Below are 16,112 nucleotides of genomic sequence, written 5' to 3' on the forward strand. Positions count from 1 at the left end.
AGGTCAAGTTCAATTTACCGACTACACAGATAGTGTAAATTCATATTTAATTAGCACAGAATAGAAGGTAATTTTATGATTATCATACAAACATAGAACATAAAAAATTTGTTCTGTGCGAGTTTTAATTATCTCTTACCTTCTCTTGAAAATATAATCGACATTTGTGACGTAGGTACGCATCTGGATGTAATTTATTGTATCTGTTGTGTATTATACAACAACGCTATAATTTTTTTCAGTATCTTGGGAGTGTTTCGCATATATATCAGTTTATAAATACAGACGTGTTGAATATTACGGACGATGTTGTAAAGCATTTAGCAGTTTAGTGTAAGATTCCGACAAATTGCATTATAAACAAGAACATAACAGCTATACGTATCTTATAATTAAAATTAAAATAATAATGATAATAATAGTAATAATAATTTTGAAATAATAATAATAAGAATAACAACTCAAAAAAATAGGCGCTAAGCTACAACGCAAAATTTCATGGTATTCTCGTACATTAAACATTACGTGGTTCTACAAAAGAGTACATACCTAGTTAGGTATTTCTTTACAAAATAATTGAACGATATTTTCTTCGGTATGTAATCTATTCTGCGGTATATGTCACCAAGCACGCCTGCCATACGATATCTATGAAGGTTGTTACTTCTTATTAATAACGACTTATTACACTTCCTAATTATTGGTTATTACTCTGTATTTACCAGAGTTCGCCGTTAACATGTAGTTATATGTGAATTTTCTCTTGGCGCGCGATTTCGTTGCTATCAGATCATAATAATTTATAAAAAATAATAAGTACACAACCAATGACGTAATTATGTCGTATTTTGAGTGCTTGTTGTGTGGTATGATGATGATAATAATAAAAAGATATCATGTTGATCGACTACGTAGTCCTACCGACATTTAAGTAGTAAGACCTACGTATCCTGAACGATATTTAAAAATATTAATTAAAAGCAAAAGTATTTCCGCGACGCAATTACAATCAAAACGGTTTTGTTGACACTGTAATGATTACAACTAATTTGACACGAATCACACATAGTATTAAAGGGTATGGCGTTATTAAAGAAAATTAACTATGATTTCACTGCACACCAAAATCAGAAAAATTTATAGTACGAGTGCTCGAAAAATCTCATGGCACAAACGGTATACCTTCGCGTAAATTGAGTATGACATAATATATCATTAAACGCGCGAAACGAAGATTATTTTCCACGATAACGGTCCATTATTATAATTATAATAATTCCATGATCGTCATTGCCGCATCAGCTGTTTGTTCTCACTGACCACGGTATAGGTATTACAACAAAACTGGACCGGTGTTCCGAGACGTGTGACAGTGACCTTCGCTGAAAAATGACACCGGCTCGATCGTTTATTTTGGATGTTGGTCGCCTGTAACGTATAATTTTTTCAAACCATTAATTAATAATACAAATAATGTTCATCATGAACGAAATACGTACTAAGAAAATATTAATAACAGTAATCATAGAAGTTTTCAGAGGTGGAGAAGTTGATGAAAAACAAACCAGGAACTATCCCTACTAAATAGTAAGTGCTTCACAACAGTAAGTCGCTCAAATACATAATATCATAATAATAATGCCTAAATTACTATGCAACATATTAATATGTATACATTTTAGGTAACAAAATATATTGTTTATTCTACTACATGTGTGTTTATCTACCTGATTACACACGGGATTAACCCGTATATTTTATGATAAATAAATAAATTACAACAAAATAACTAAAATCACTATATTTCGCTCGAATATCATAATTCGCCAAAATTAGAAATTTAAATGCTTATAAAAAATTTTTGCCTATGTATTTTTCAAATTTAAATGTTTATTTTTAGAAAACTGATATGAGGAACCTCTGTAATAAGTTTTCAAACGTTATTTTTTAAATTACTCATATAAGCAAGTGGATACCGTTGTAAATATATTATTATGTCGTGAAGACCACTGTAATAATTATGTGTTAAATTTGAATTCAAATATGATAGGTGTACTGTACATCATTGTACCTAGGTATACAAAAAACGATTCTGAACGGAAACAGATTATTATTACCTATAACTGCTTAATTACAAAATATAATATTATACATAAAAAATGTTATTTAATGATATGTTTTTTTAATATAGCTATTTAAGTCATTAATTTTACTTTTAATATTATGGTACTTAGGTTGATTGATTTTTTTCCGAAACATTGCATTTATTATATTATAAGTATTTAACTATTAGAATAATATTATTATTATTACTATTACAATCATATTATTGTTATTAACTTTAGAGTTAATAATATTTTACTTTAAATACTATGAAACAGTAAAAATATACTCGTTATTATAATTAGATAATGTCTTAAAATTAAGTTTCATAATATTTGGAAAATACTATCATGTGTACTAAAATCCATAATATTTTTTTAAAATCAAATCCCCACGAGGCCACGAATAATTAATATAATTTATTATAACAAAATAATTAACATAATTCATTGCTAAAATATTATGTAATTTCTTCCAAATCGTTTTTGTATAGGTATTTTTAATTTTTTTTTTTTTAAATCCATTATAAACCCAAATGAATTTCAGATTCTGATCGAAGTGATGAATGTATTGATTTTACGATGATGTGTGTGTGTACAGCATAACTTGTCGAAATAATTCTTCAATTTTAAACTTTAGGGGTGGTTTCCGATTGCAAAGTGAATATCCTTGGAGCATTTTATAGTGGTCAAAAGTAGAAATTTCCCAGGTTTTCAACAAAATCGGGAAAACAAAAAAAAAGTGACGGAAAAACGAGAATTTTTACTCAAAACCTATTTTTGACATAAATGATTTTTTATATCATTGTAACTCAAAAACTAATCACTGTACATACTTGAAATTTTTGGCAAATTATAATAAGTATTAGTGTTATCTATATGCAGTTAAATTTTCACTTTTTAAGCTTTTTTGAGATATTTTATTTTGAAAAAAATTTTAGATCCCCAAAAAAACTTGAAAATATAATACAAGGTTTTTTATTGTAATTAAAAAAATCAAAAATCGTTAGTCACAATTTTTTTTTTATAAACATTTTAAGTTCATATTTTACAAAGTATGTCAAAATTACGAAAATGTGTAAGTAAGTTTTTTGAAAATTCATAAGAATGTTAGTATTTATATCCAAGGTTAAAAAATGCAACACTAAGTTTTCCATAAGTTTTTCTTCAAATAGCTATAGAGAAAACTCGAATTTTAAATTTTTACGAAATCGCGTACCTAACGATAACGATTTATCCTCAAACGATTTTCAATATTTTATATTATTCAAAAAGTAATAAGTCATAGATACTTGAAAATTTCGCTTAATTTAAGGCTATTTATAACCATTTGAAGTATTCATTTTCGTTTAGATTTTTTTTTTTTTATCAATATCGACAATATTTTTGGCTTAGTCAAAATACTTAAAAATTTAATACAAAGTTCCTCATAAGTCATAAGTTAGTCTTATATTAATTTAAAAATTATAAAAATACAAAGGCACAATAATTTTACAATAATTATAAAAAAAACTTAAATTTTGGAGTATTCAGGTCACTAAAACTTCTAAAATATAAACCACCTTTTTCTCCACCTAGTGATAAAATATTCTATGCTGACAAATCATCTTCGTTCAGAATCGTTTTTCGTATGCGATATTACTTACTTATCATTGTATTCAAATTTAACACACCCGTTTTAGTAACCTATTCTATGGTCGAGATCCACTTGATACCTATACTGTACAGTAAAGCGTTACCCGCACTCAATCACCCTTTTATTCGTGTTTATTGTTTATTCTTACGTCAAATTTAATAGCGATATGTTTTTAAATATGATAACCATTAACCACACTATAAATAATGATATAAATAATTTCCTAATTTATTCAAAAGTTTTTAAGGAACCTAACTAACTTTATATTAATAGCCATCATATTTAAATTAAAATATCTAAAAAAAAAAATGATCTTAAGTTATAATTCTATAATAATATTATGGACTCTATCGAACTACTAACACAGAATAGCTTTAAAATGCCGTCTTTTAATGTCTGTCACATGTATTTATTTCCATACCTATAAACACTATGAATACATGATTAAACTAAACGACAAGAATAAGTATCTATTTATCGGCAAAATTAATATAAATGTTTTGTATCAACTATATTATTATATTATCATGTGTTAACAGAAATGTATTAACAAAATTCTGTTTAGTCTTAGTGATGGCTAATAATTAAAATAGTAATAATAAAATAAAAGTAGTAATAATTATAACGTAGGTCTGTATAATGAATTTTCACTAATAATTGCAGTTAAATATCAAAATTATAAGTCCCAATGAAAAATGTGCAATTGTTGAAGACTACATAATAGTTTGTAGGTATCTACATATAATATAATTGCAGTAGCAACATGTAGTAGACAATTAAATTAATGCGGAAATAAAGTTTCTCAAATAACATAAATAATACAATACTCGTTAGAAAAATATATTCATATAATCATATCAATTTATAGTTTAAAAAAGAAAATTAGTTTTGAGGGAATTTTTGAATTTAAAACGTGAGAATCATTAAAATTAATGCAAATCTATTGATCAAACCATAAGGATATAATATTATTAGATTTTTTTTTTTCATTTTGATGTATTATTGTACCTTCCGTAAAAAGTAGTGTTTCAAATATTTCAATAGTTTGGTATAAAATCAATCGATTGGAAATTAAACACATGAATTTAGAAATTTCTTAGGTACTATTCAATTATAAGTGTATTTCTGAAAAAAAGTAATTAAACATATTATACTTTTTTTGTTATACAACTATTATTATTTTATCCCATATTATCTGGAAAATAAGGTTTAAAAGTTTAGACTATTGTATTTCTAATAAAAACTTTAATACACTTAAAAACAAATACATAGGTATTACACAAATTTAAATACTTAATACACAGTTTATTTACATGTATTTTCATAATTATCAAAATAAAATACTCACAATAATAACTTTACATATTTAAGTTTCATAAAAAAATTATTTAAAAAAACATAATTTATTTGCTTACAATATACGTTTAAGATACGTACAATATTATACAAATATATATGTAATAGTGATGATTCGTTCAAAACAAATATTTTATAAACATCCAACAAAAATGGAATATTAACAAAATAATTAGAACAACACACAACTGATGCAGCCTCAATAACCTAAAATATTAAAACCAAATAAATAAACGTAAAAAACTAATAAATTAAATTATAATTTTTGGTAAGACGTACTTATAATTTTTTGATAACGCCTTTTCTACGTTGCTTATATCTTCATTTAGTATGTGTTTCCTAATACCGTGATAATAAGCTTCTATATATGACTTCCAGTCAAATGCTTTTAAACTAAACCGGAACTCATTTTTATCATCTTCACTTAGCGACTGCCACAATTCTCTAGTATTTCTATTATCAAATATCCATTGTCTCATAGAAAACTCATAAAGTAAATCAATCATACCTTCTGATTTTGAATACATCCTTAACATTCTGTTAAAAATAATAATGTATTATAAATTATTCCCAAAAACAATATTATAAAATAAAGTAAACTAATAATAATAGGTATAAAATATTTCTTTTACAGCACATTCTTACATTTTTTAATAATTGATAAAAACTAAGACCCGGAATCAATTTCATGCCAAAGTTAAAATATAATATATATTTAGACTTGAAAGTTTAAATCTAAGTGGCAATGTTTTGAATTAATTTATATAAACCACACTGAATATAAAATTTAAAAATAATTAATAACTAATACGTTTTATTTAAATCAACACATTTAATTGTAACATTGTAAACTACATTATGAATACCTATATTTAATTAAATAATGCAATTTTGAATTCTTGAACCTAAAAAGTATTTGCTTACTATAGATTTGTTTAAGTGAAGCATTTAACCCGCAATTAGATTACAATTAGTTAGTTCGATTAAATAACATAATTATTTCAAACTATACAAATTACATAAAACCAATTGAAGTTTAGGTATTATATTATTATACCTAATATAAGAAAAGATGATTTGATACAAATATAAACTTAATTTTTTTACAAATTTTAAACAATAAATAATAATAAATACAAACACTCACTTGGGAGATTTTCCGGACAAAATCAACATCAAATCCATAAACGCGCCTGGTATTCGGTGTAAGAAAAATCTCAAAATACTTCCGATTATTAAATTCGTATAGAAAATATAAAATCCGTACCACATCGATTGCAAAGGTGGAGCTACATAATATTGATCGTGCATTTCTCTGATATACCTACCCCACGACAAAGGGCTTTCGACACAAGAAACGTAATTATATATTTTCGGCGCCTCGAGGGATACATCATTTGACTGTTTGTGTCTGAAAATTTATCGAAATTATATTTAACTCGTGTATACTCGTATACGAAGAAAATTGTTTACGTCACTGCATTACCTGTTAACTGTATCCCACATGACGCTAATCAACGCGTTGACGGTGTAATCGGCCGGAATCATGTCTGTTATATTGCTACCTATGTTTGGCATTGTTCTTAAAAATCCAACCATGACTCCGGTAACCAGACCTGTCGGGCCGTTCATGTTTTCCAACCACCCAGGTTCCGGTTCAGATTTTGTACATCCGACTATAATAGTATTTTACACATTGATATAATTCTCGTTTTTTAATAACTTACTTTTTACATTTTTATAAAACAACATATTTATTCTTACTGATTGAAGGACGAAATATTGATATCGGCAAACGATTTTCGTTTGTTAATATCACGTTTTCCGTGACTGCTTTCGTAAAAGTGTACGTATTTGGCCAATTCTCTATAATGCTATCATTCACATGATTAGTTTTGCAAATTGTCTGAAAAATGATTTATCAATTGAAAAGTGTTTATATTTACTTAGAAGTTGGTACGTTGTCAATCAATTTATTTTTCAACTCCGTAACAGTTACAGGAACTTTATAGTATTCTTCTTTGATTTCATTCCTCGGACAGTGTGAATAAGCGGTCGACACGTGCACAAAGCCCTATGAAATCAAATTGTTTATTTAAATAAAACAAAATCACGTTTCCGTATAATATTTTGTTCTAAAGGTATTTAGGGAAGTAACAAAATAAAGCATTCGGTTTATAGAACAGCTATAGACAATTTTATTGAGACAAATGCATTATTTCTACAAAATTACATCTATATTTTTTTTTCTTAATTACCTTAAGATTTTTCATTTTTGACGCTAGTGCTAGCAAATTTTCGGTTCCTTGGATATTTATTTTTGAGGCCAAATCAAGAGGTTCATTGAATTTAATCGTTGCTGCGCAGTGAAAAACAAAGTTAACATTTTCTACAATCCATTCAAAGTCATTTAACGATAATCCCATTGATAATTCCTCTAAATTTCCTTCTATCACTTTAATGGACTTCGTGAAATCTGGTTTTTCAAGACAAATTCGGTCAAATAACTGAAAAAAAATTAATATTCTTTCAAATATAAGTACAAATCATTAATATTATTATATGATATTTAAGTAACTTATAATTCATCATTATGTCATTTACACAAAAAAAAAAATACGTATATCATAATATATATTTTCAATTTTATTATGAAATTATCTAAAAAAATAATAAAAAGATTCTGCTTACTTATTTATTATTTGCTATCTGTTTTTTACCTAATTTATAACTACTTTATTGTACTCTTAGAAATGTCTTCGGGCATATAATTGTCAAATAAAATAAAATAAAAAGATTAATCCACAACTATGGGTGGCTTTTGAGTAGTTTAAGCCCTCACAATTATTTTAATAGCTCTCTAAAATACATACTGGATTAAAATAATGCTACAATAGTCACAAAAAATATATTCTTTAATAAGACAAAAATTAGCTTAGCACCTATGTGCTGTAAAACTGTATCTCAAATTTATCTAAAAAGTTTAGCAAACATGACTTATATACATATTTCTAAACAAGAGATACCTATAATGTTACTATTTTAACACTCAAACATGATATAATTTTTAAATTTAATTTTAATTGTAATTTTTATCGAATGTCCAAACCGGGTAATAATGTCTGATCAAACTACACAAAAATAAATATAATACTTTAGTTCCTAACCAATTAACTTAAAAAAAAAAAAAATGAATACTGTGAATAGTTAAGATTATTAATATAACACAACACAATTTCTGAAGTAGATTTTTATTTTTCTATTATATTTTCCCTACATGTAGTGATTAATTAATTAAATTGTAAAATTTTCTACGTTCAAAGTAGGCACTCAATTCACACACAAAAAAAAAATACTGACCATATATTTATTTTCAATCAAAAACTAATAAATTTTAACTACCTTTTTTCCTCAATTTTTTCATCTTTTTAACTTTTAAATCATTTTAATTTACTGATAAGTATATTATATACATATATTTATTATATTTTAATTACATATTAAATACCTAAATATTTTTAAACCAAACTAAGTATTTTATGATAAGATAAATTTTACATTAATAAATTTCAATGTCAACAAAATTGTTTTGTTTTGAGTTTTTAAGACGTGACATTTATACACAACGTTCTCATATAAATTATCATGTTCATTCCCATGTGCAATAAGTTATCTTTTGAGTATTTATTAAAATTTAAAATTAAAAATAATATTTAGATACTTGTTAGTCACTGTATCATATACGTAAATATTAAAGCTATATTTTTATTTTTTTATTAATATTACTAATTGAAAGTATTCCACAGTCGTTTATTTAAATTAAATGTAGAATTTGTTTAAATATTTTAAATTTGAATAATTATGGTAAAGTTAATAATAGTTATTTTTAACACTCATATTATCTATATTTTCTTAAATGGGTTATGTATAGCACGTATTAATTTTAAATATTTTCAATTTGTATTTGCGACGCTAATTTAAACAAAACGTTATATCTATACACAGAAAAACTTCTCTATAACGGGCCTTCTATCAGACGGAATTCTACTTATAACGAAAAATTTCCATAGTCCCTGATCAAATAGTATAATATAATTATACCTCCCCATAACTAGAATTCTTTTATTGTGTGTTTAGTTAACAATAAGAAGAATTGCTTTTACAATGTTTAAAATGTATAATGTTACATATAATATATAGTGTTAAATGTATAATAATGATTAATGTGTAATAATTAATAACAAGTTGATAATAAGATAACTCCTAGGCCTCCAAACGAGTTTAAACTCAATGAGGCCTAGTTATCTTTTTGATGTCAAATAAAATAAATAACAAAAAACTCTTTATAAGGGAAAAAAATGTTGGTTCCAAGCGATTCCGTTTTAGAGAGGTTTTACTGTAGTATATAATATATAGTTATCAACAATATTGTACTTACTTTTTGTTTGTAAATATTTGCAACCCTCTGATTAGCATTCAGTTCTTTTTTACTTCTGACCAGCATCACAACATATTTGACAGGACAAGATCTGAGTAACTTTTCAGTAAGTACTTTCCCCAAAAATCCAGTACTTCCTGTGATTAAAACTATCCCATTTCTGAATGATTCTGCTACGCTTGTTTCCATGATTAATTTTAGGTTTAGCGCATTAAGACTAGGATTTAAGTTCTAATATACAGAAGTAATACAATTGGCTATTGAAAACAGTAACACTGTACGTTCGCCGTACTATAAACCATAAGAACTGTTGATCCCTTATTAATAACATTTATTTAAAGCAAATTTACAGTAAAGAATAATAGAAAAAAAATTGATTGAGCGGGGAAAGACTGCCCATTTTTAGCTAGTATCTTAACTTGGTCGGGGGGTCGGACGTATGTACTCTACAGCTCTCCCCGCCTTTAAAAGCAACACACACGCATACGCATATACACACATATATTATTATATAAATGAGGAAACCCGAAAAGGTATTAGCAAAGAGTAATTTATAATTTAAATCATGTTTACTATACAGTACCTAACTATATAATAAAAACCTCACTACAGTTAACATCTGATTGTAAATAATACTAAATACGTATGCACATTCGTCATTCGTCTTTCTTCACTCACTACAGCACATGACAATTATCTCGACATAACGTAGTAAATTTAGTAACTTCGTGAATTTCAACTTGTATAAAAATAAAAATAAAAATATATATATTAAAAAATTTTTACAGAACATACGACAATAATATGACTCAATTGATAATATACAGCAAAAATCAAATTAATGTTCTATAAATAACAAAGTTAGCACATAATATGATATTTCCCACTGCATCGTAAATTCAATAAAGAAAACAGAATAATAAACCCAAATTTCTACTGTATTTAATACAGTTAGGTGACAAAACCGTGGCTAGGTTTGACAATAAACATACTTTTCTATTACTTTAATTATTATTAAAATAAATTTTAAACTTAACTCTAATAATATTACAATTTAAGTTCTTGTACTATATATATTTTAGCGTATAACTACAATCATACCAGAATATAACATGCATACAGACCCGTCCATTCATCACTTGGGTTTTTTAGTACATATAAAATTAAATTAATTATTTATGATCAGACAAAATGCATATTGTTTTTTTAAGATAAAATATTTTAATAAATAATTATAAAAATTTGAAATTGTAACATAAAAATTATATCATTATATATTTTATAATATTAAAATTGTTTAAAATAAAAAATAATATATTTTAGACTCGTTTTGGCTCTTTGATTTTCTCCTTATAATTTCTGTACAAAATAAAGAGTTTTATTGTATCATTATAAGCACAATTTGAGTAATTTTTCATTTTTATTTTTAATTATAGTCTGTACAAAACAATCTTGAAAAAAATTTAAATCTTTAATGGTGTGTTTAAAAACATTTTATTTTTAGAGGTATTCGCCAATAGATACAATTTAAAACCAAATTATAAATAGTCTATCTAGTGACGACGAAAATTGAGACCAGTTCCACTATGACAATGTGTCACGCAAGGATACGCGGAATCGGCGAATTTTTCCGCTAGATAGAGGATAGGAATTTAATTATTAAAAAAAAACCATTCATCACTTAATTTAGAATCTAAAATCAAAATCATAACACAATTTAAACAACATATGATTTAAAAGCGGCTACTTTACAAATAATGTATACAACGTACGATTTTGTAGCATTTTATTACGTTCCTTTTTTGTAGCCACATGTTGTTTCGTCACCTCTCTTATTAGGTAGCTTATTGTCATGTATACGATGTATATTCAGTGTATAACTACTTCAACTTTATTGTTTATTACATAAAAGATTAAGACAGATACCATCAGACGGACATCATAACATACAAAACGTGACCGGAGGTAGATTACGAGTTACAACGAATGATTATTAAAAAAAAAAAAAATGTACGTAAAATAACACTTAATGTATTTAACCTGTAGATTAATGTAATTATAATTATTATAATAATTTTTGTCAACAATTAGTTCAACCTAAATTGTTAGTAATTGCTTATTATTTATTACTTGTTACAAATAGAAAAATAAATATCTAATAGCAATATATAATATCAAATCAAATATCTCTCCTCAAAATCACTTTTTTATCGTATACAACGGTTTATCATTAAATTTAAACTCACTCATTACTGCGGTGGCCAATACTCTATGACGATGTACACTTGATACAGCTGTGATTTCTTGTTTTTACTTTTTATTTGATTGGTCACGACGTAATCGGTCACTAGTTAGTATGTATTATCATTGATTGAGTATACAAAATCAATAGTAGTACATACTAAGTGCATTATTATAATTTCACAAAAGAAAAAAACTGATAGATTTTGTGTTAAAAAAATATTATTGTACTTAAAATCTCGTAAAATGATACGCACATATTATGTAGGTATTCTTATCTATTTGTATTAATATAATAACTGTTTTATTATATGATCAAATAAAGTTGATTGTTTTTTTTTTTTTTTTTTTAAGAACTTTTATGAAAACATATATGATTCAGTTTTAAACCCACGTTAAATTGTGCTATTATTAAAATTGTAAAATAAAAATTAACTAAATTAACAACTTTTTCACATTTTAGCCACGGTACGTCAAAAAGCGAAACGGTGTTAATCATTTTCATGCTCATATCCTGATAGATAATAATATAATGTTGATTACAAGATATAAACTAAAAAAATTAAACCCTTCCTATTATTATCGTGTCTACATGCGTAATTATTTCATAATAACCCGTACGCAATCAGTGGCATTATTATTCACGATTAAAAACTTAATTAAAACATTAGTACATTAATTAATTTAATTTTACAATATGTTAACTATATATTTTTTACAAACAATAATAATTAAAATCTTAAAATCTAAATTTATTAACAATAAAAAATTATAAAATATAAATAGGTATATACATTATTAATAAGTTTATGTAATGTATGAATTCGCACTACACTTGTATCACGTATAGATTAACTAAACATTGTAATCGCAATATTTTTTTTTGCAAAAATAAGGTTTTTGAGAATAACAATAATTATTTTGTTTTTTTTTTCGTTGCAATCAAGAAATTAAAAAATAAACTAATGTAGAAACCTGAATTCATCATACAATTTTTATTTGCTTTTTTTAGACATGACATAATTTTTAAAACATTTCAGCAATTTTTTGTTTTTTATAGACATTAAACATTTTAGACTTTTTCTATTTTTTTGTTCGATTTATTTATGAAAAAATGTTTGTAAGTCAAAAAACTTAAAAATTTAACATAACGTTTCTCATAATTTATTCTTAAAATTGTTCGTGTAAAAACCTGACTTTTTTTATAAACATTTATAGTTTTTTGTTATCATGCACATTTGTAAGAAATTAAAAGAATTTGCGTAATTACAATTCTTATCAATGCAGTTTTCAGAGTTATAGACCGCAAGGTTACTGAATCATACATTTTATTTATTCAGTCAAAACGGTCGATTGTCGTTATGAAAATAATGTGTACCTAATGTATATTATTATTTTATCATAAACTAAAGCATTATTTTCACTACAACAATGACCTTCGATTACTACCACAGACTACGAATAAAAGTTTTATTTCCGGTCGTATTTTAATCTTTGCCTATATTATAACTTTGTAAGTAATTACTAATAGGTATTTTCATACTTTAACTCCCCTTATTTTGACCCTGATCTTGCCATCAGACCCCAAGCTCATATTTGAAATGTATGTACCAAAATAAAATCAGAATGTCTTTTATAATAACTAATAACATAAAAATGTATAAAACATGTACATTTAGTCGTATGTTTATCATATCGCAACAGGCAAGCACAAAACACAAGTCTTCACAACTAGGTAATTATTTCTTGTGGAGGTAAATAAATACAATATTAGTGGCTAAGATCGGATTTCCGGACTGTTAACTATTATAGATACCTATAACTATAATTGTAATCCATTATAAAATATTTTAACATATTTAATCTTAAAATACCTAATTAATAAGTATATTAATTTTACACCGATGTAATTATCTTTCTCTATAATTTCCAATCACAACCAAATATCACAAACATTTTATAAATCTCATTGTATACCTAAAAGCACTTGGTTTCGGGAAATTCGACATGATAAACTTACACATTGAATTATTTTGTGTATCTATCTGATTAGAATCCGTTTTGAAAATATCCACTTGAAATAATTGCACACAATACTCAAAAACATCCAAACACTAATAACTGAAAATCAAAATCATCTGTGACAACTGTGAATACAACTAGGATATACAAAAAAAGAAATCTATAGTTTTGTTTTAGTATAAATACAAAATGAATATCTAACGCAGAATAATAAATGACCTTCAACATTAAAATAGGACTGCACCATGAATTTAATTATATGTAATCTCACTTTAGGTAGATTACATACATAACAAACTACAATTTAATAACTATTATTTCCGTGAATGAATACTTTACAAATATTCAATTTTTCTCGAAGACGATAATGTCATAACACAGCGGTGGCGGTCATTGTCAATTGCGGCCGGACATAATTTACTGATGGCAATTTGCTCGGAACATTTTTCATAAGACATTTAACCAAAAAACAATATCAAGAGTAAATATAATATGAACTATGTCATCATGGTCAAAACAGATCACATGCTAAAATGTAGGAAATACCTCCAAAACATTCTTTAAGATATAGAAAAATAGCTTACAATAATTTTCTGACTTGAAATAATATGAAAATAGTATTAAATATTTACTTATACTCCGATAACATTATATTAGTACTTAGTATGATAGGTAATTACGTACAAATGGTTATAAAATATAAATTATAATATAAAATAAAAATAAAATATAACTTTTCTACAGTATTCAGTAGAGACAAATCATAGGTTTGCTCTTAATCGATTTGCATTTAAAGATAAATAGTCATAACTTCGATTAAACATTAGCACATATTTAAAAATAATTCGTTAACATTTTTATCTATAAATTGTCACATAGAACCTTTTTAACAAATTTGTTAAAAAATATTACACATGTTAATAATAATGTCTTATTTATTATGTTCAATAAATAAAAAAGAAGATCTAAAATAAATAATAATCCTTGAGGAGTGTGAAATAAAATAAAAACACTCGGATAAAAATTAAAAAATAATATTTACTCGTGTGTTAATTAAATTACCAACATAGGTGATTATTTTATTAAGCTTTTTTTTTTTTAATTTAATCAAGTTTATACTCGAGAAAAACAATAACACAGATTTATAAAACATAAACATTTTATAAATCTATAGAAAATAATAATGTTGTTGATAAGTGATAATAATATTACCTTAAATGATCTAAGAATATTACCGACAAGATTTGATATCATAATATTCTTTCTATCGCAACCATAAAAATATAACATGACTATTCAAGTCTATAGCCGTGTCTTCTATATTATCCAATAGACCATAATCCATGTACCTTTATTCTACTTTCTAGTTTCTATCATATAGTTTTATGAATATTTTAAGATAATTTCAAGCAAACAGAAATGATATGAGGCGTCTTTTCAAAACCAAACAACATAATAATTCACAATAAAATTGTTTTTTGTCAGATTTGAGGCTTAATTTTTTTTTTTTTTTTAAATATCAATCAACTGTACAAATACAATATGTTACCAATGTGCTTTATTTTATTTTTTATTCTCACGCCAGCTGACGGCGCGCACGTGACCCTATACGCACGTCATATTATTCTAGTCAAACAACTTCTGGTTTTCATCACAATAATTTCCTATAATACAACATCGAACTATAACCAGACGTATTAGCTGTTTTAATAATTGTGCAATACGACCGCTAATAACGGATCTTGTACTTAACTGTAAATTAACTAATATATTATTATTCTTTATTCTATTATAATCAATAATAAAATAGGAACAACGAGTTGTAATTTTCAAATGCCGCTGCAGAATCTCAAATTCGAGTAGTAAACCGATAACACTCGTCAAGTATAATAATACAGTATTGTTATAAATAGTATTATAGTAATACGTAAAAGAAATTAATAACTATTAAATAAATAATTAGTGATTATGTGGTTTTATAAATTAACCATATTTTCACGTCAAAATGAATTATTACGCCTTGTTCGCACAGCCATTGGTAATATGATTAAAATATTAAATACAAAAAGCGTGTTTACATTTGCTGCTCGTCTGAGCGAAATTTGACATTTATTTTAATATATATATATATTATATCCTGGATAGCTAATGAAAGTATGGCCAGATTATAGGCGTCAGCCAGTAAGACGAAAAATATAGAAAATTTTAACCTTAAATTATAAATAACTCTACGATATCAACAATAACAATTTGTTCAACTGTAAATGGTATTTTCTTCATTAAAACATATTTGTTTAAATTTTTCAAAAATCAACTT

General features: G+C 25.4%; 1 protein-coding gene and 1 long non-coding RNA gene across 2 annotated transcripts in view; one reads left to right on the forward strand and one right to left on the reverse strand.

The window, feature by feature from the left end:
• The window catches only part of LOC126550806 (uncharacterized), a 47,942-nt gene that overhangs the window by 16,895 nt on the left and 14,935 nt on the right, over nucleotides 1-16,112 (forward strand). The gene's annotated exons all lie outside the window — the stretch shown is intronic.
• On the reverse strand, nucleotides 5,023-10,636 carry LOC114129902 (fatty acyl-CoA reductase wat-like). The gene is made up of 8 exons (XM_027994761.2): nucleotides 9,533-10,636; nucleotides 7,353-7,601; nucleotides 7,041-7,168; nucleotides 6,859-6,968; nucleotides 6,581-6,770; nucleotides 6,242-6,505; nucleotides 5,374-5,631; nucleotides 5,023-5,301 (listed from the first exon to the last, which is right to left on the reverse strand). The coding sequence occupies exons 1-8, from the start codon at nucleotides 9,719-9,721 to the stop codon at nucleotides 5,214-5,216; spliced, it is 1,476 nt and encodes a 491-aa protein (XP_027850562.1). The 5' UTR covers nucleotides 9,722-10,636; the 3' UTR covers nucleotides 5,023-5,213.

Source organism: Aphis gossypii, chromosome 3 (genome assembly GCF_020184175.1).
Source record: "Aphis gossypii isolate Hap1 chromosome 3, ASM2018417v2, whole genome shotgun sequence".
Lineage (NCBI taxonomy): Eukaryota > Metazoa > Arthropoda > Insecta > Hemiptera > Aphididae > Aphis > Aphis gossypii.

Coding starts and splice junctions, on each gene's coding strand:
- LOC114129902 (XM_027994761.2), bottom strand. CDS start 9,721: ATGGAAACAAGCGTAGCAGAATCATTCAGAAATGGGATAGTTTTAATC. Junction 6,969..7,040: donor GACAACGTACCAACTTCTAA/GTAAATATAAAC, acceptor TGTGAATGATAG/CATTATAGAGAATTGGCCAA. Junction 6,506..6,580: donor ATGTGGGATACAGTTAACAG/GTAATGCAGTGA, acceptor ATAAATTTTCAG/ACACAAACAGTCAAATGATG.